Source organism: Xylocopa sonorina, chromosome 7 (assembly GCF_050948175.1).
Source record: "Xylocopa sonorina isolate GNS202 chromosome 7, iyXylSono1_principal, whole genome shotgun sequence".
Taxonomy (NCBI): domain Eukaryota; kingdom Metazoa; phylum Arthropoda; class Insecta; order Hymenoptera; family Apidae; genus Xylocopa; species Xylocopa sonorina.
The window spans coordinates 1619326-1640980 of NC_135199.1; the positions used below are offsets into that span (position 1 = coordinate 1619326).

The window sequence follows — 21655 nt, forward strand, 5'->3', positions numbered from 1 at the left end:
CCTTCCGACAAAATATTTTCTGTTCGTGATGTTTGTTCGAATCGTGGGAGAATTCTTGTCGGAATACAGGTTGGACAACATCTGGCAGTTGATCAACGGTCATAATAAAATGAAAAATTTCTCTCTGGAGTAGTGGACCAGTTCGCGGGCATTCGGTGACGATTAAATACGTACGCGATCATTGCGATGGTCTAATTGTAGAAAATATTTTCGGTGAACTAACGAGTCAGTAACTTTGCCGGCTCTGAACATAGGCAGGGGAGAACGTACGCTAAGACCAGAAGGACGTTCTGTGACGCATTCAATTGAAAATCTCAAGGCACCCTTATACACCGTTCGAAGATAATATATCGGGTTACATTACGTGCAAAATTGATCAGTTATTTTAGCTGGGAATAAAGTTTCTAACGAAACCGCTTGCGATCAGGTTTTTCTTATAGAAATAACTATTGTGCATTTTATCGCGCGCCCATCTGCTCTATCTATAGAAATGGACTGTAGGTCGAACGAAATTCACTTAATTAGTTTAAGAATTTCTTGTTTTCTTTTCTTTTCAAATCGATCGATTTAAATCATTCGATTTGAGAAGTAATTAGTTTATTAATTGATTTGTTCTTTTCAATACATTCGACCGTGTATTTTTCAATTGAAACTTCTTATATTTCTGTTAAAAATTTGGGCAAATTTTAAATAAAATTTATTCAAATTTAAATGCGAATTCTCCCTATCATTGAATTAAAGTAAACACTTATTTGATTCAACGTTAACTTTGTTAAAAATAAATACGTTTTTATTTAAAAGAATTCTGTAATGCTCTCTCATGTCGATCACTTAATTGAATAATGTTGAAATTTCTTCGATACCGGCGCATCTATTATTTATTTTCGATACAGGATCAACTAACACGTACATGCTCATTATAAATTTCAAATCGATATTGAAAACAATTCCGTCTTCAGAGTGCTTCCAGTCGAAAGAAAGTAAGCAATACCTGGAACATATAAAACATTGGATTGTTTCGGATTGTAAACCTCTGTAAAATAATAAAATACCTATTAATTTCAAAATATTGATCATTTGTTGCAATGAAGTAACACTGGACTTTATACGCTCAATTGATGAGAAGTCGATAACAGTTGTGCGAACCTGGATGGGAATATTCTATTTCACTTGCGCCTTAAGACAAAATTATACGATTCCCTGCTCGTACGATGCAGTTAATTCGACTGAATCGAGAGTAAAGTAAACAGCGTAAGTTACAACTTGATAAAACACTTCGTCTGAATGCGATTGTAACTCGTACTGTTCTCTTCGTTTCCAGTTTTATTGAATCGATCACCGTCATTCTAGGGAAGAGTAAATGATGTAAATTTAATTCCGGACAAAAATTGACTATCCTCTATTCAGATTTTTATCAAATTAGTTCAATATAAAAAAACTGAAGCCTGCAATATAGTATGGTACAGTATAGAGCGAAAAATTTCTAAACAAATATTTATTTCGTACAGCATTCTTAGAAACACTAATTCTATACCGATGAAAATAAAAATATGTTCTATTATCATAGATAAAGGAATTATTATCCAAACTAAAATGCTTATTATATGTATACCTTCAAAAGTATTCATACGCAGAATATATGGCTGTTTTTTTCAAGTCAAGTCCTTCCCAGTAATAATTCCATTTTTCATTTTCCATGATAAATTGTGCCAAGGAATTTCCAAGTTATTTTGTTGGTCGTTTAAACGGTGTTATGTCTGACTAGTTTTTCACAAATGTTCACACACATATCTACTAAACATCAGGAATAATGTCGATAAAGAGATCAGCGTCCAGTCTAACGGAAAAGTAAACGGGACGAGTAGAAGGAACAACACGAGCTGGCTAGCTTTACCTTCTTCCTGTTTTCGATCATACGTTACGTATATCCGAAAAAAAAGAAGCAACAAAGGATACGTGGACAAGGAACGCAGAGAAGAAGGAGAGGGCGCGTATCGCGAAGAAATTAGCAAGAAGGGCGAAAGAAAAATGACAAAGAGAAAAAGAAAGTCTCGGAGGGTCGACGGAGCACTTTCACCTGCCGGCCCTTAAGGGTACAAAAATACGCGAGAGTATCGAGGTGAAGTATACGCAGACGCTCGTTACACTTGTTTGAACGGAGCGGAAGCGGCAAGTGCAACAACGACTACCTCTCCGTCGGTCCCCTTAATTTGACAATATCTGCTTTAACGGAAATGTGTTTGAGAGAGAAAGAGAGACGGAGAGGGAAAGGGAGTGGGGAGAGGGAGAGGGAGAGAGAGAGAGAAAGAGAGAGAGAGAGAGAGAGACATACATATATACATATGTTCCGTTTAATATATACAACATAAAAAGTTTCATGACGAATAAAGCGAGCAGATAGTGGGAGAATGGAACCGAGCGAATGAACACGGCGCGCGAGCGAGAGAGCTCGCTCGGTGGAAAGAGTTGAAGGATGGCGCGCGAGGGTTGAGTCACGGAAAGAGGTGGGGAGTAGTGGAGTTGTCGGCGCGGCTAGGTAGAGGGACGGGGCGGGGGCAAGAGTTAGGGGTGCGCGCGCGTAAAGGACGGGTAAGTGAAAGAGAAGGTGAAGGAAGAGGATAAATGATCGAGAAGATTTTGACCAATACACTATACTATTGGGAGTTTGGAGAAATTTATTAAAAACATCCCTGTTAGTCGCGCGAAAACACGATTCTTGCGGACAATCGGCATCTCCGTATCAACGTTCGAGATATGAAAAAATTGTTGGCTCCTTCCGAAGGTCTGATAATTGGTAGCTTTCCGTTGACGGAACAGTCAATAATTTCGCATTTCGTCGTGCGTGGGAAAGAGAAAGAGGGCCACGGCACGAGTGAAAGCCGCGAACGACGAGAGGGAAAGAAAATGGTGAGGTCGGGAGAATGAGAGAGCCAGGGCGGATGGTAAAGGGAGAAGGAGAGAGAGTCGAACAGGCAGAGACGATGGCTCGGAGGCTACCGACAGCGTTCCTATTGTCCACGGATTCTTTCGAATAAATAGCCGTTAGAATTTCGAGAAAGTTCACGAAAAAAACTTCTCTCTCTGATCAGACGATACCTCCGGCATACGAGATTTTCAGAGAGAAGTTTCATTTTTCAAAGGAACTGGGAAAATTCTAAGAAAATAGGGAAACGTTGGCAGTCGGTCAATTCCATGCCGGCCACGCGAGGTCTCGTTTATTTTTGCATTTTAAGGCATTGAAGAAAAGAAAATGTTAAAAAATAGGAAAAAGCGAGCGTTCGGGCACAGGGTGAGAGCTGAAGAGAGGGCGGCTCGAGGAAAGAACCAGGGGGAGTAGGAAAGATGTGCACAAAAACGTACTGACGAACGTACAATGAAGCAAAAAGAGGTATCTAACCTACCAACGTGAAGTAGAAGTCCGTAGGCCTGGGAAAGAGGGAAAGAGTTGCACTGGCAAGATCGGGGTGCTAGCTAAACCGGACTAAAGTAGAAAGAAGACGACGAGTCTCGTCAGCGGAATTCTTTAAAATACATGGTTCTCTATAAGCTACCTCTGTCTGCTCTCCGTCACTGCGTAACAGTCACCCGATACTCCTCTCAATTGCTCTGCTAATTTATTCACTAATTCAACTTAGTTCGAGAAGAACTATATTGTTACCGACTAACATAAGCAATTCGGTGTCGCGCGATTTCTTGATTAGATGCGCGCGTATCATCTACATATATCGTATGTGCTTTCTACTTATTATCGAAATAAACTATTTCGCTTCTGCGAAACATATTAATTAAGTTCCATTGCGTATGCTTTAGAATTGATCGAGAGGATAACGGATAAAACGAGCTGATGGCTCTAAATACTTGTACGTGTACGTGTAATTAAAAATAGCGTTTTAAGTTAAATATTCCCTTTTTACCGATGCACTTATATATGGAAAATAATAAATACATTGATTAAAGGGATTGATTTCCAATTAGAAAACAGATATTGAATGTTTCATTTTAACACTTAGGTAAGTGATTTTTCACTCCCCTTTACCTCTTTCCCGCGTCACTCTTCTTTCGACATTTGGTAAATTGTATCGTTGAATGAGAAAGAAGATTTACTTCATTTAATTAATTAGTAAAATAAGACTTATTTTCGATAGATTACGTTAATAGTGGCGGTAAAAATAAAAACAGAATCTGATTTATAGAGCAGATATTCAGCAAATTCGAAAAGCAAAGTAAAAGATGTGAATCGAAAGCTTCGTTTTCGAGAACAATTACTTTGAAAATCTGTTAAATAACGATTCCGTCGTTGGTATATGCAGTCGTTAGTGCACTAATGGTAGAGGTCTTTAAGCCAATGCGACGCGAATAAATCTCCTTACTTCCAAAGCGAAGATTCTTATGTAATTTCATTATTCTTGATTTCTTCTAGGAATACTACAACGACAAATAACGATAGTTTAATTTAAATATAGTTTAATAGTCATAGAACGATTCATAGAGATTCATAGAGAAAGGTGTGGAAAACATTTTATGTAAATTATACATGTTTCTCTTCTTTATTTGCTAGAGAACTCAACAATTCGTATATTTAAATATTTTGATAACCATTGTCCCGATAACCCTTTTAACGAGCTGACTCGCAAAGTTTAGAAATAAAATACCTTCGCATTGCAATTCTTTACTTGCCATCTTTTATTGGATATTATCCGTACGAGGTTTGTATGTAATAGGTACGTACAGTATTTTACTGTATTTTAACACTATTATATGATATTAATATGTTCAGTTCTTAATTGATTTAAAGATAAAATCAAATTTAATTCTAAATGAATATGAGTAATAATTAAGGGATGGTGGCTGTATCGTTTCTTGCAAGGCGACAACAAAAGAAAACCGTATTATTGAATAATATCTGTTTGACGGTTGCAAAGTTATCAATTAATTCTTTTTATAACCTGTTTCTCTGATTTCTCGTCCACACAGTAACTAAATGTTAATATTATATAGTTAAATAACTACCAACTCGGAAGGTATTCTATTAAGGAAACAGACTAGGCAGAAACGTAATGTATGTGTCTGCATGAACCGCGGTGGATCATTCGAATCTGTTTCTTGAACGGTCTCGAACAACTGTAATTCGAATTGGTGCATTTCGTCGAAGGAGATGAAAAGTAAGGTCGAAGTAAATGGTGGAAATGGAGGAAAGAAAGGGAGGACTCGCGCGGCAGTTTTCTACATTCACGAGAATCCGCTTACTAATACTTGTCAGTGGGTTGAAGCAGGCTGCTTTACGATGAATGTCCGTCGTTCCCTTTTACCCTCTACTCCCTGGTCCGGGCCGGCCGGTATCGGACGATCCCTGCGCGCACCATGCCCCGCGCTTTTGTCTCGGAGAATCCGCACAATGCTTCCCTCCCATAGAACTCAGGCCTGCAAGGTCTTTCTCCTTTGCTGCTTTATCCACCTCTTTTTTTTTTTTTCTTTCCTCCTTTCATTCCTCTCGCTTGATTCGGGTTCCGTGACTCTCTGAAAAGGACTTAATCACATGCGGTGCTAGGGATTTATCCCTTCTCAGGTAGCCTCGTTTAGCGCCCGAAACTCTTTGGGTTTCCTCCTCTCTTATAGAACTTTCCGCTTCCTTCGGAAAAATCACCGCCCGACTACCTGCGTATATTCCTTTGCCATTAATTTCTATGCCACGCATCCAAGTTCACGATATTTCAACAATTCTAATCTGACCTGTATACTATTATAATATATTTCAGTAGGATGAGCACAAGTAGGAGGACGTCATGCTTCGTTCTTCATCGATTCAACAGAAATGAGATAAAAATGATTATTTAACAATTTTTAGAAAAGACGATTATGAATAAAAATACAAAATAAAGGATAAATTAATGTCTGTAAAATGTCTGATTTGAGATTTAAATATTATACAGTCGTAGGTAGTAAATGGATGTTCTTTTTACAAGTCAGATTGATTTTAGCATTTTGTACGTAGAAAGAAAAAGAGAACAAAGGAACAAGGATACATTTACTTAGACTGGTTCATAGAAAGATTCCTCGATCGTAATGGGTTTTTTGCGTGGGAAAAATCTTGTTAGACGCCGCAAGTTCGCTGAAAGGAAAACAGGAATATGGAGAGTACTGGATTTCTTACAGGCTAAGACGACTTCCCACACCGCGCACGCATTTACCTACCTTCGATGGTATATGGCGCGAGGGGAACCCGGGGAACCCGAGGGGAACTCTGAACGATCAACGTCCCATCGGGAATCAAACTTGGGCCCTTCGATGGGCAAAACAAGACTCTACACCTGTATCCACAGCTCTCCTCCATTGTTGGACGAGCCCTAATATTAAATAATGCTCTAACATTTTGCCCTTTGACTTTGCAAGTCAAATTATGTCTTTGATCGTTATTTAGCTTGAGACGTTACAAGTTTTCGTCTTTTACAACATTTGCCAACGCTCCTATAAACATCTGCAGTTCAGTAATAATGATAATGATAATGATAATGATAATGATAAAGTTGGATATTGGAACTTACCTTACGCAAAACACTCTTCTAAGATTCAGCAGAGTAAGAAAAATGGGGGTAACCGAAGGAAGGAATCAGTGGACATTTTGAAAAACGTAACGTATTCTATATTTAACAAACATCTTCTTCGCGTCTGATATTTACAGTCGCACAATGCGCGTGTATTTGCTAAACATATCGTCGTCGTTTAATATTTACAGTACGTAATTACAAAGTGCGCTACGGACGGAGCGATCAGCAGGCCGAATTCCTCTTCAGTTTCTCTCTTCCTTACTCTCTTTCACTTTCCATGCATATCGATCATTTTTAATACGTACAATGTGAGCTATGCAAATGATATCTATGGTGTGTATTTGGTTTATAAGTTTCCTTCGCATTGTCGCATGTTACGGTCGGTTAAATCATCACGCAGGATGACAAAGTTCCTTTCCATTTTGTGTGTAAAGTAAAAAATTATAAGCAATACAAGATACAGAGAATTACAATAGAAACATCATTATCGTACTCGGCTGTCTTTTTCTATATTGACCTTCGTAGTTATTAGATTGTCATAAAAATATCACAAGATAATAAAAAAAAAAGAAAAAGAATAATCATAGTAATGCGTTACTTCTATTTGAAAATTTTAAATAGAATTCTCTAAAGAGAATTGGTGGTTTACATCTTTTCGATTTAGACGGGCATATGAAAAATAGAAAGGTATCGAAAATATGAAATAATAATAGCAAAATATTATGCATACCAAATGTATATATTCAAACGACGTACGCCGATACAAAATACAACCTACCAGTAAACTCTTTGTACATCTATTCGCGAACATACTCACAATTTAATCACAGACAATATTACGATATTAGATAATTATTAGATACGATTCGAAATTTACGTGAAAGTTAGTAAAGTAGAAAATTAGTAAAATGATCTGTAAACAGATTTGTTTCACGGATAATATAAAGAGGGAAGCAATTTCTTTGCAATACAATTTGTTTGCATCGTCAAACAGGTTGCCTGTTCAGGGAATTTGTATGGTACAAGAAGCGGAAAGACAGCGGGAGATATATTTCTTCAAAAATAATTCGAAACTGCAGAATATACATGAAATTTTCAAATGACCACGTGTGACCGTATTTGGTGTTGTCACTCTAATTAGGATGATCTTATCGATAATCGAGCGAATATAATAATTTAGTTGAAGATTCAGCACTTTCGGCTTATTTCGAGTTGGAAGAGATAATAGTTCTTATTTTCTGACACGTTCACCTGAACACCTTGACTTAAAAAGTGTAAACAAAAGAATTCGATATATCTATCGAATCTATATTCGAATATAAACGGAACTGAAACGTGAATTTTTAAATAAAACGTTAATTACCTACAGAATTTTCATGGCACTTTGATTCGTAATTAAATAAATCGGGAAGCTCGATATTGTACATAGACGAATCTGATTATATCATAGAATGGTAACGTGTTTCTTTTACATTAGAAGTATTTCTAATATATGGAATCGCGATTCCATCAGTTACGTAGGTCCATTTAATTACTGATAGACGCACTTCCCATACTTTGTTCACCTAACATCTCTCAATGATAACAGTTTCATTTTTTGAATTCGGCGCGCCGAGAAGACACTCCGATCCGTTACTCGTTCTTTATATGTATAAAAGCTTATGCAACAGTAAACAAGTAAACAATAAACAGTTTGAAACGCAGAGAGATTCCGAACAATTTCACGTATCATCCTTCTTTCCTTTCATAACTGATTGCTTTTTTCTGGCTGACCACGGGCTGTTGTTAGCCGCCTAACGATGGCAGTAGTATCAGAATCGCTGCCCTCTTTTTCTTATAAAGTAAAATATCCTTTGATACTTTTAATCGGAACCGAAAGTAAGTATAATTTTTATCGATATCATTTACAAAAAGGTATGTTCGATTTAAAATTAGAAAATCGAGGAAAGGGAAGGATAAGCAAAAATGTTCACTGATATTTTACTAGTAAGCACAGATTTTTAGTTGGCAAGTATTACTTGCTACGTCTGTCCAGTATATTATACCAAGAGATTCGTATATCTTCCACTTTGTGAAACGTTGTTTATCATAACGACGCGGAATAATTGGTACTCTTTTGTACACTGGTACGTATACTGAGAGCATGTACAGATGTACACAGACCACAGTAGTCATAATTAGTTCGAAAGGATACAAGTTTCCCAAAGTTTCTTAATTTACATTATAAATGTAATTACAATCAATTGTCGACGATATTGACGACAGTCTCGCGTTGATCGTCGATAGCTGCGTATAGAATGCTGAGTGAAAATTGTGAACGCGCGCGTTGTATTACAGAAAAGAAGGGAAAACACATGTAGCGTACTTTTTTTCTCCTTTCCTTATTATCGCATCGTACAATGTTATTTCATTTTCACCCTATAATACATATCTCTATAGCGTATTTACTACAATTCTAGTGGTATACATATGTTGTGTTACGTTTGACCAATTAGAATTACCAAAGATATTCAGCAACGTCACTATATTCTTTAGGCGGATCTGTTATATAATAATAGAATTGTACTTCTCGCGCCCTTCGTACTTCGCGTCTTCTTACATGTAACACAGTACAGAATAAACACAACGAAAGGATCAATCATGATAAAACTGTTATCGTTGTCGAAAGTGCTGTTCATTCATTGCAAATCATTCCTGGAAGAGAGTTTAGGAAATTCATCCGTTGAGACTTATAATATATGTAGAAACCTTTCCTCTGAATAGGTTTCTTTTAACATATGCAATAACGTTTACCACATTCTGAAAAATGCACGATACGATTATATGAATTGGGAAGGCGGGAGATGGAGAGCAAGACGGTGAAAATAATAGAAACACTCCTATTGTTTTCAATTGTCGTTGCCAAAATGAGTAGTCGATAGCTTCGTTCATCGCGTGTTTCCATCAATTCATACGTAAGGGCAGTTTATTTTTACCTAATTTGGTAGAGCATTTTAGTAGATATCGCGGATGAATAATTTGAGCTAACATAGAATGAGATATGATTAATTTAGGAAATGAAACAATTAATATATGTAACAACGAAAAGTTCGAAAAGAAATTTTACACAGATAGACGGTTCCGGAGATTTAAATTCAATTTGTAAGTTCAATTGTAAGTTGAGAGTTTAAAAATGGACAAAGTTTGAAAGAAAAGGGGCTATGAAAAAATTACTAAAATTACTAAATATCCTATCATCAAAGTTATGTCTAATAAAAAGGTCAAAAGATTTGTCTTATATTTCATTCAAATTGCTTGTACATCGATTGTAAATTGTAAATCTTTGTCTTCTATCAGCTAAATTATCAAAAAATTAATTATTAATTTAATAAATCAAATATAACACGTCAAACTAACGCCGTATAATTTAGAATTGTTCTTTTCAAGAAGAGAAAAGAAGTGTACGCGCGAAGGAGTACCGGATGAAATATTATATTATCTATCTGTGAAGAAAGACCGCAGAAGAGGATCCGAAAGGAAATTTTTCGTTTCGGTTTTCATTTTAAATATTGTGTGGGCTTGGCGATATTTGCTTGTAGCACTGTATACCTTATAGAAGCGCGTTAACGAGAGTTTTATTGTACAATGGTAGAATCGGGTGAATTTTGTAGAAGAAAATGTAATAGAAGAAACATTGAGAGCGAAAGCATATGGAAGATCGTAAACTGTCGCGATGCAATGTTTGGTGAGCGTTGGAGATAAGCGATGGTAGCTAACGTCAACGAAGGAAAGTGTCTGCCTACGCACGGTCACTCCTTCTGGCCAGCAGGCACACGGCAGGTGGTTGTGCTTCTTGTTTCATAGAAGATCTTGTTACAGCCAAGGTTTACTGTTTTTCGCTCGTTTTTCATTTCAATTCTTTCATCGCGGGAAACTGATTTCTATCGAGTTGCGAAAAAGTTGAAAAATGCTTCTATCGTATGGACAAGTCGTCAGAGCTTCGCGCAAAGGCAGAAACTGAGAAATAACTAATTGAAAGCGAAAGAAAGAAATCTAAATATGTAATTCTGTCTGCAGATGATGGATTATAGATTAACATCGCTTATTTGTCCATTAGAAGGATCTGTGGAGCAAGGTCAGGTTGTTGCTGTTAAAGTTATATAGCTTGGTTCCTAAATTTTGTGACAAAATTAACCTAACTTTTATTACTATTATAATATAATATAAAACACTTTAACAACCATGAAAGTGATAATTAAAGGGTATGACAATAATTTGAATCGATCAATCGAAGGAAACGAGCAATAGAGTCCAGCTTGGAATTTAGATCGATGGACGTTATCTGTAAAATCTACAAGACTTACATAGTCTACAACAAACTCAATTGGCTGTTTTGGAGTCGCACGTTATTTCTGTGAGCGTGTAAATGAAAACCGCACTCACTATCGAGCGTTGCTCACCGCGTAGTATAATACTTTTCCACTGGATATGTTTGCCTAACTATTCTCTCCGCACGGGGGGAATAGTTAGTCAAAATCGCTAACCGAACTTAAGTAGAAATATTTTACGACACGTATTTACGAAGATACCTTCACTGAATAATCAATGGTAAAAATGAATTCTACTCCGCACGTTGGTCAACCTTTGTGTAAAAAGATTCTTTCGTTTTTCTATTATAGTATACATACACGGATATACGAGTACCTGTCGTTTATATAAATTAAAAGTTCACATATGAATATGTGAACCCGTGTAAATGTATATTATACAAATTATAAATAAAATAGAACTTTCTACCTTTTATCGTGTCAAAATATTTATTCATTTTAACGATATAATAAAAATATACTATCGTAAAAAAATATCGTATAAAAATAGTATAATATTGTAGTTACAAACGACACTTACTTTGATAAAAATAAAAATAAAATTAGATTCCGCGAAACAAAAGCTTTTATTTTCTTCTAAGCGTTCGAAACATCAAGGTATACAGACGTTTTAGCCTTTCTTCGCCCGCTATAATCGGATGAATTAGACTAGAACTAGAGAATGATTCCAAGCAGAACATTGTTCATCGATAGTGAAAGACTTTTAACATTTTGGTTACCAAGCCAAACCATCATCAACAATGATTGACACAACAATCGGATATCCCCGATTGTGATATGCCCGAAACAAGGCCCTTTTTTATGTATATCCGATAGGATAACAGAGAAGTTTTGTTTTAAGTGAAACAGTCTCCTCCACATCGAGCGTTATAAAATTTAACGGAAAATGCCGACCGCAAATCAAAGCAACCTGTTAGGCCTCGTATGATTACTACCGTTCGGTAAAAGGTCTTTAATTTTGGCTGAGAAATTATCCCGCAGTTACTGCGTCGTTTGTGTAACGAAGCTCCAAAATTCAACATCAATTTTCATTGTTCCACACTTCGAATATGTTATTTTTTTTTTTACTTAAGTAAGTAAGTTTTTCACTTGAGTAATTAAAGCGAACAATCTTTGAATTTTTATACCGCATCGGATAACGATGCTAAACTAAAAGAATAATAATAAAGTAATAAAAAAGGAGAAAAGTAAAAGATTACATGCTAAAACGTAACATGTATGCCCGCACAGGCGCGTGCGAGTATTTGTGTAGGATATTGAAAAAAAAATAAACGTATTTGTAAAGATACAAATGAATTGTATTAACATTTAAAGAAATATATTATAAAAGATTAACAAACGCAATCACTTTACAGTGTCAACACGTCCAACGAGAACAGCGAATCGATAATAATTATAAAATACATTTGCCTAAGTTTCTGCAAGTCACGTCTAGTAAATGTTAGAACGAATCTACACATGGTTGTGACAAACATTAATAAGAATGTGTACGTTCAATGTTCAATTATCCAACCGGGGGGAGGGGGGGGGGGGGGGATGAATACTTAGGTAAAATAATCATTCTCGTCGCAAATAACTGACCTGCAAAAACAAGGCCCACACGAATATACTTCATTATATACATTCCTGGATATGCATCCTCTAGATTTCAATGAGCATGGTAACATACAACTGCCATACAACAATACTTAGGAACGAAAATTATTTACACCTGTTTCTTTATCCTTATCGTTGAGTTAAACATACGAGATAAATGTGCAATTTCACAAAACGAATTAATATACTTGCCGTAGTGATAAAGGTTCAATGAAAGGTTCGGTGCATAAAAAAAGATTACAAACTGAAATTACGTAAATCCATTGCACTTTACATATTAAACTGCTCGTGTACACCGAATCGAATGATATTCCATGCATTTAACTAGACTTTTCTCTGGCAAATAGATTTATACTGAATTTGAATAAGTATGCGTTAACGACTCAGTGGCAAACTTCGCAAACCTTTCCCTCTTTCTTTAAATTCGATACAAATAGGCGATCCAAACTGCTTTTGGGAAAGGGTGTTTCACATAAAAGGTGGAAATTCAGGACGTTAACTTATTTAAAAGATGAGTTCGTTGTTTGATTGATTGATTTAACTTTCTATTAAATTTTATTTTTATTTCAACGTATCTCCAGATGATTCGCGGTTATACGCGAAATGATAAGTTGAATTAGATTTAATGCAAGGTTTGTTTCTTGATTAATTCGCGAACAAGCATATGATGATAACACATTAGTAGTTATTGTCAGTGAGTTCATGAAGAAGTATCATTTCTATAAACAACTAAGCAACCAACTCTTGCATTACATTGCAAGTGTAATAATGCTTTCTTGAGCATTTCGACGAGAAATCTATATATTTCAATTAATAATTTTAATCAACAATTACTAGATCATCCCAAAGTACAACAATTTATTGTATTGTAAGATAACAATAAATAACAAGAAGAATTTCTGTACTGTTTGATTTTATTTAAATAATTAAAAAACCAGTTTATCCATCGTTTATCATCTATCGTTCCTCTTATCAAAGAAGAAAAACTTTTTTCGGAGATTGTGGAAATCGAAATAAAACCAATTGGTAAAGCAATCGAAAAGAAAAGATAGAAAGCAACTTCGCTCAAGGGAAAAAAGTATTGTTCGCGAACTCGTATCCATCTGTTAGCTACAACAATTGTAACAATCTGATAAAGTATACAGACAGTCTCTTAAATTCTGTCGTTTCCCTGTGATCGTTCGATTACATTTCGATAGACCAATATCTCCATATACCAATAAATGAATGTATTAATTTTATTACGATTCATATGATACTTTCCAATGTAATGAAAACTTAAGAAATTTCGTTTATTATAAATCAAAATAATATGGATGGATCATCTATAAGCATCGAGGTGCTAGTGAGGATAGGAAATAACTGTGTTGGCCTGGATAAACATCAGGGAAAAAAGTAAAACATATTTTCAAGATTACGTGTAAATTGTTAAAAGTCAAATAAAAAATTGAAACGTACATTTCTTTCTTTGAAATATATAATCCTTTTTAACATTATTATAACATTACTTGCGTTCCACATTGGTGATACTTCAGTGTATTTTGTTAATAATCGTTTACGCCGATAATAGCAATTCGACGATGCATTTAGAGAATCTAGTCGAATGTATTAGAACTTTTTCGATTCGGTGCTGCACTTTGTGTCGCTCCTAGTCTTTAAATAAAAAAAAAAAGAAAGATTTTAATACAAAATACAAAAATTAAGAGGAGGAAACCGAATACATATTTCCAACAAAATTATCTCGAATACGATAGTGTATCGCTTAAAAATATTAACATACATTTGTCGTAATCAAACAAAACGAAAAAGAAACAAACAGCGAATTTTCCTTCTCCGAACGTTCGTATTCAGCATTGAAAACTAATACGATACATTGTATAGAATTGACGCAACAATAATGCAGATCATTATTTCTAATATGTATTCTGTTTGCATCTTGTCCGAACGAATAAAATCGATACAACTAAACGATGTACACGTCCTCGAATCTGATTTAGTTTATTGCTATCTGCATGCATTATTTTATAGATTACCTACAAGTCGGTTAAATCATCTTTAGTTCCGTATACAAATTATCGATGTGATCCACGATTACGTTTGTGGTAACAGAAAATTTTGTACATCAGATGCGATCAACGTACTTTAATTAATCATTGTCACTCCACACGCTCTCATCCTTTCCTCCTTCTTTTCTCCTCCCTATAGTGTCATATATACACGTACGTGTGTATATATATATATATATATATATATATATATATATAATATATATATATATAAGCCTTACTTACACTCCGTTAAGAGAGATAGATGCACGTCCTGACATCGTGTTTATATAAAATAGAAATAGTTCATTATTATGTACTAAAAATTTGTACAAACAAAATGATTGTATCATACAACTTGGCTGTCTCAAAAAATTGTGCATTCGATAACGTATTCATCGCGGTACCAAATCTAAACTTGATCGGGAAAAGGGCAACGATTCGCGCTGACCAGAGAAACGTAACGATCATACCTACGTACTATCTCATATTGGTAATATAATATTACTTAATCACGTTGAGAAACAATTGAATCGGACGATTATAACGTTATTCTAATCTCCGTATTCTTTGGTATTGTAATATGCCAAATAATTACCAAATATTTATCGACAGAAATCGACGAAGAAAATTCTTCGATCAAACAACAATATTCGATGATTTCACCGCGAAAGGTACGCGATTGAAAAGAAGGAAACAGAGAAAAACTTGACAAATTTTCGATTAAGGACATCTTAGAGAAATCTTAGCTGCTTATGTGTAAGAAACTTAACAGTGTTCACCTAAAGAGATCAATCGAAAATAATACGTACGCAGTTGTAATGATATTAAATATTCGATAACAGAAAAGAGATAAAAAAAAATTAGATATAGAAATATACTAATCACGCGCGTATGTAATATAGTTTTACGCATGTTCTACATCCGATTCTTCCATGTGTTAGGGCGTGTGTATTCAATTGAGTGCTCGGTTCGAATAAGCACTGAAGAAACACGATACGCTCTCATTTTGATAACGATATGTTGCTCGTTCGTATAGGGCAGTCAAATGAATACGTATTATTTTTTTCTAAACCTTTATTTTAGAATTTGGAATAATCATCAAAAGTTGACTTTTGTTATTTCGTGGAAAAAATTTACTATTATTTAGATATGAAAATGATAATATATCGATTTTGTTTAAAATTGAAATTTCATCAGCATTAACAAATATTTACAAACCCTATTATGGTTTATTTTTTTCACATGACATTCAATGATCACGTTCCAATTTCGTTTTTTTGCCTTTCCTTGTGCGCAAGTAAAAAACTGTTATGCCGCATTAATTATGTCACTACGTAAACTATTTATATTTTCTTTGAATTTATAATTTGTAGTTACCCGACAAATGATTGCGAGAGAGGTAGCGCTAAAATGAACACTATTAATTATTGGAATAACTAAAGACAACTTTTGTCCCGTATTCCAAATTCAAATTTGAAATTACCGGCTTTCGACTCGTCCTAGAACGCAAAATTACGTGTGTATATACATATGCACACATATACATATACTATACGAGGAAAAATACACGTGATCATGCACGCATATATGTGTACGCGATGGACGAGGAATGTACGTAGAAACTACTATTGCGAACGAGTGAGGGCGCGGTGGTTGGCTCTAACCCATCGAATACAATACTTTGGCTAAAAAGTGTCACGGCATATCGTTTGATAAGAGACAAAGATTCATTACGCACAGATTCATTTGAATACAAGTGTAAACAAGAACATATGTATGATTTGGAAAAAGGAAACAGCTGAGTCGTTCACGTTAAGTACGTACATTTTGAAACGTCTTTATATGATATTTATGTAATATTCCGGGAAGATTTCTGAGGAATGATTCTAGGAGTGAAAATAAGACAACGGTTAAGAATAATAAAATTACGTTCGTGGCTCGGTTGTTGTGGAAATCGGCTTGAAAGAAACGGTGGACGATCGTAGTTTTTCTTGATAACGGATGGTCGAACGCAATTTTGTTATACTCGACTTTCGTCTTCTTAATCAAATGTGAGCGAAGGCTGGATATTTGCGATGAACGAAACGTTTGGACATTTAGAAAATAATAATACGAGGAAAATTGCTCTGTAATTGCACGACGCGCGACGATGGCAAGAAAAGGAAGAAATGAGAAGCGCATGCTTTGAGATAGACGCATTCTGCTATCAGCACGTGGCCGGAAAGAGAAAAGGAAGAAGAAACGTTTCGATAGTCCGCGCGCGCGCGCGCGTGTGTCTGTGTGTGTAGGGCCGGGAGAGAAAACAATTACGAGAAACAGCTAGGAGATCGACGTGGTATCCGGCGATGTTTCGCAGGCACCGAGAAAACACGTTCGTCGTTCGTACTAATGTAGGGACGCAAATGGTGTGTACGGTTCGGAAAAAGCCATCACCGCACGTGCCAAAGACCAAGATTTAACGTACTCAGCTGCGGTAACTTCATAATCCTCTCTAGGCCGTTGGTACTTATCCTGGTGCATCCGTAAAGATCGATACATTTCAAATGCTTCATACTCTCCGCAATGGTGTAGAGTCCCTTGTCGGTCAGTCTGCTGCACTGGCCGATGTTCAATGTTTCCAAATCGTGCAAAGTCTTGGCGATCTTGCAGATACCCTCGTCGCTGATTTGACAGGCGGACAGTGATAGAGATTTCAAATTGAATAGTCCCTGGGAGATATGAACAAGCGCTTGATCCCCGATCTTGTCGCAGAACGACACGTCCAACGAGGAAATCCTACTGCCACCTTCCGCGAGGTATGCCATACCGATGTCAGAGATATTGTCGCAGGAACGAAGATTTAGTTCGCGCAAACTAGACATCTTGGCCAAATGTTTTAGCCCCGAGTCGGTAATGCACACGCAGAATGAAAGGTTAATGGACTTTAAAGTGGTCAAACCGATAGACACGTGCCTGAGAGCCTCGTCGCTTAATCGCTGACAATCCTGAAGACTTAAATACTCCAGCTCGAGATTCCCACCGGCTTCCCCGCGATTGACACCGGCCAAATACGCGATGCCCAAGTCGGACACCTGCCAGCAGCTTCGTAAATCGAGTCGCTTTAACTTCTTCAGGTTCCATGCTATATAAGCTAGACCTCCGTTGGTAATGTTACAGCAACCACCGAGTTCTAAATGCTCGAGATTCTTCAAATACTGCACTATCCTACCGAGAGAAATGTCCGACACTTGTTTGCACAACGATAGATTCAGTTCTGTGAGCGTCGTGTATTCTTGGCAGAAGGCGTTGATCAAACCTGCATCGGTGATATTGTAACAGCCCGAAAGATTCAACGCCTCCAAGTTTGGCACGCCTTTCAATACATCGCCGAGGCCTCTTCGCAACGACAATACCTGGACCCTTTTCACTCCTCTTCTTACCAGACTAGCAAACAACGCCGGTGCCTGCTTTCTCAAATGTAACCTGGCCTCAACCCCTCGCCAGACAGACCGGTAATACGCGGCGTCCCTCCAGGCTGTGCATACTTGGGCGGCCCGTCCTTTGTCCCTGACCTCGAGGTAACTGAAGATCAGCGCCAATATTTCAGGGTACAGACAGGAAATATGCGTGCTCGGTGTGACCGTGCCGCGAGAAGTTACTTGCGGTTGTTGCCTCGACGAGAGGCCTTGCGCGTATGCCGGTAGACCGGTCGCACCGCTAGTATAATGCGGCGGGTTGCTCGAGTTGTAAAGAATTCCTTGACTTTGCGACGACGGTATTGCGGCCAGGTGCGGCTGGTGCAACTGATAATAATGTCCTGAACGGTGAAGCAACGTTGTGCCGCGACTCGGCGTCAATGCAGGAAGTTCCGTCATCAACAGCTGACTTTCCTCCATCTTGCCTAGTGATATGTACACACGCGTGCACACATACACACGTTTCTTTTCTCTCTTTTCTATTTATCTCGCAATCACTGTGTATACCTTTCCCTTTCCCCTCCTTTTGTTTCTCCACCCTTCTCCTTCTCTAACCTTTTTGCCCTTACGGAATCATCTTTATACGTCTTTGGCTCACTTTCTCTCTCTCTCCCTCTCTCTCTCTCTCTCTCTCTCACTCTCTCTTTCTCTCTCTCTCTCTCCCCCACCCACCGCTATTCTTCTTCCTTTTTGTTAAATGCAATGATCTCGTACCGTGCGTAATGCATATCTTGGCCGATCCTTCTCGATCTTTTGTGCGTATATTATAATCGTATTTAACGGTATTCGGCCTCGAACAGCTACCTTACTTCTCTGCCGATCGCATCGAAGCTTCGATTAAATTTATCGTTGACAACTAATTTATTCTAACCAACGAATCGGAAGAAGAGGATAAGCAAGTCCGTTGATTGTTTCGCCGTGCGACTTTCAATTGCACGCGGATCCTTAGCACACGCGAAACAGCACATAGCACATGTAACACTATCGTATTTTTTGATTCCTATTTTCCTTCTTCCATGCGTTTCGCTTCCTTTCTTCCTTTTTCCTCTCTGAATCCTCCCTCCTTTACTAAGCGCCCTCTCCTTTAACTTCCCTCGCACCGTCCTCCTCTTCTTCTTCCTCTTCTTCTTCTTCTTCTTCTTCTTCTTCTTTTTCTTCTTCTTCTTTTTCTCTTTCTATATATGTACAGATACGTGTATGTATTCATCTACCGTACAGTACATACACACACGCGCGCACGCGCGCGCGCGTGCGTGTGTGCGCGCGTGCGTTAACGTTGTTACGAGCCTGTGTGTGTAAGCGCGTTCGCGAGTGTGCGTATACATGTACATGTGCGTACGTCGTGCGTGCGTAGAGTCGCACGTAATGTGTAGTATACTTTTTTCTTGCTCTTTCTCCGGTGTTTGTTACTACCCCACCTCTCTCTTTCTCACTCTCTCCCTCCCTCTCTCTCACGTTCACTCCCACTCTCTCACTTGCTCGCTCGTTCTCACTCTCCCCTCTCTCTCTCTCTCTTTCTCTCTCTCTCTCTCTCTCTCTCTCTCTCTCTCTGTCACTCTCTCTCTCTCTCTTTTTGTTTCTCTCGCTATTTCGATCTTTTTCTCGCCTACAACAGACAGTTGTTTTTCAACTGTGTGCCCTGCTCTTTACCACATGATCACCTCTTTCTGGACGCGGTACAAACGTGAGCGATACTCGTACGCACACCGCCGTTACGTTTTCTCGGATGTGGAAACAAATTGCGAGCGAATTGTGTCAAGCACTAAACTGATTTTTCTCCATACGCTGATATCGTAATATTGTCCCTGTGCCCACTCTCTCGACGGTTAAACGTGTCACAGAACCACTCACGTAACTGTCTTCGAAACAACACATCGCCAAAACGTAAACCGGTGCGCTGCCAGTCGCGAACTGTTGTTCCAGTTATCTGAAGTCAGATGTCGTGTCGTCGCTGTGTAACACAAGAAAAGTAAACTTCGTTCTAACGTAGCACATTGCTGATTGGTTGACTGAGCTAGAGTCCGAATCACGTGACTACGCCGGCGAATATCGATTCGGGTTGCGCTGCGGCGGCATTTTTAAGTTTTCGTCGAGGGGTGGGGGGTATAACACTGTATACACTCTGAACCACGCTGACATTGCTGTTCTACAAATTTTCCTACACGTTCGATTCCTCTTTGAAGATATTCTTTTCAATCTACTATTTGTCTATCTGATATTCTTATTTCATACAACCTTCGCACAGTATTTGTACGATCAATCAATTAATCGTGTGTCGTTTTAGAAATGGAATTGTCAACTCTAGCTGGAATATTATTTATGCTGTATTGGGTATTAATTACAAGCTTGTAATATTACGCAATATAATCCCATGCCAAAAATTTTTACCAAACTAAACGTTAAAAATATTACTATTAGTATTTATATAATTTCGAAAATGTAAACTAATTGTACAACATTTCCGTACCCGTCTTTTTGGTTTTGCGTATTTATTTTTAAATATTTCTTCAAGATTCAACATCGTATACTGTTATACCAAAACTGGAATTTTATCGGTACTCGACTTTGATTACAGTATACATATGTGCAGTATACGTTATACCGTTGATATTTACGTATACGAAATAGTAAGCGTAGCTAGAAATATACGTCTAATAATTGTGCTGTAGATAAAGAATCGGAAAGGTAATCCAAATGAGTTTAAGTCGTGCGAATATGTGTATATATTGTTGATTTCAAAATTTATTGAAACTATGTAACGAAATGAAATTTTTCTTCCTCCTTGATTGCGCAATTAGGGTACTTTGAGTTACGTCTGTTATAATTACTGAATGGAAAAAATGTGATGAATGGAAATTGCTGAATGGAAATGTGAAAGTTGTATATACGTGTCGGGTACGAAAAGAATTTAAATTAGAATCATGAGTTTTAACAAATAAGTTGTGCATGAACAGATTTCGGAATAAAAAAACTCCCAGTCTAATAAGAAAATAAAAGTTAGCATGTGCTCCATACTTTTATTTCACATATTCTATAGTTGCGAAAAATCAATTTTCTAGTTTCAGAAATATTAATCTAAATAATTAATTAATCTAAAATATGTCGTAATTCAACATAGAATTTAGACTCTTAAAGGTCTTACAAACTAAACTATACTATATACCTATACTATAATATGAAAAATAGTTAAATGATCTTTCAACGTATATCAAAAAGTATCAAGTAAATTGTAAGAGTTACAATAAACACTATCAATGAAAGAACAATCCCAAGTACAATGGAATATTAATTTGTAATAATTATTTATAAATTGTAAAATACATATTTAAACAGTATGATATAAACAGAATAAAGACTGAAAATGAAAATTTAATAAGGAAAACAAAACAAATGCAATGATTTTAAATATGTAAATTCAACGTTTGTTATAATAACATTGTGACATAGTTGTTATTGTTAATGTTTTGAATTGTATTTTTTATTCATTCATTTTTGCTCTTTAATATTTACAGTATAATACTTGCCTGCTGAAAATACTTTTACAAAATTGATTTTTATAGTTATTGAAAACAAAAGGTAACTAGGTAGCAAGAGATATACCCAATGATTTAATTCATGATTATCATAAAACCTAAACACGATCA

General features: G+C 36.8%; 1 protein-coding gene across 1 annotated transcript; it reads right to left on the bottom strand.

Annotated features, from left to right (window-relative positions):
• Positions 1-16835: 16835 nt before the first annotated feature.
• Positions 16836-19079, bottom strand: Ppa (F-box and leucine rich repeat protein partner of paired). Its single transcript, XM_076897895.1, has one exon. It carries the CDS (start codon positions 18429-18431, stop codon positions 16986-16988), a length of 1446 nt encoding a protein of 481 aa, XP_076754010.1. The 5' UTR covers positions 18432-19079; the 3' UTR covers positions 16836-16985.
• Between the last annotated feature and the right edge of the window lie 2576 nt (positions 19080-21655).

Bases quoted from the DNA above. Each gene is read 5' to 3' on its own strand.
- Ppa (XM_076897895.1), bottom strand. From the start codon at position 18,431: ATGGAGGAAAGTCAGCTGTTGATGACGGAACTTCCTGCATTGACGCCG.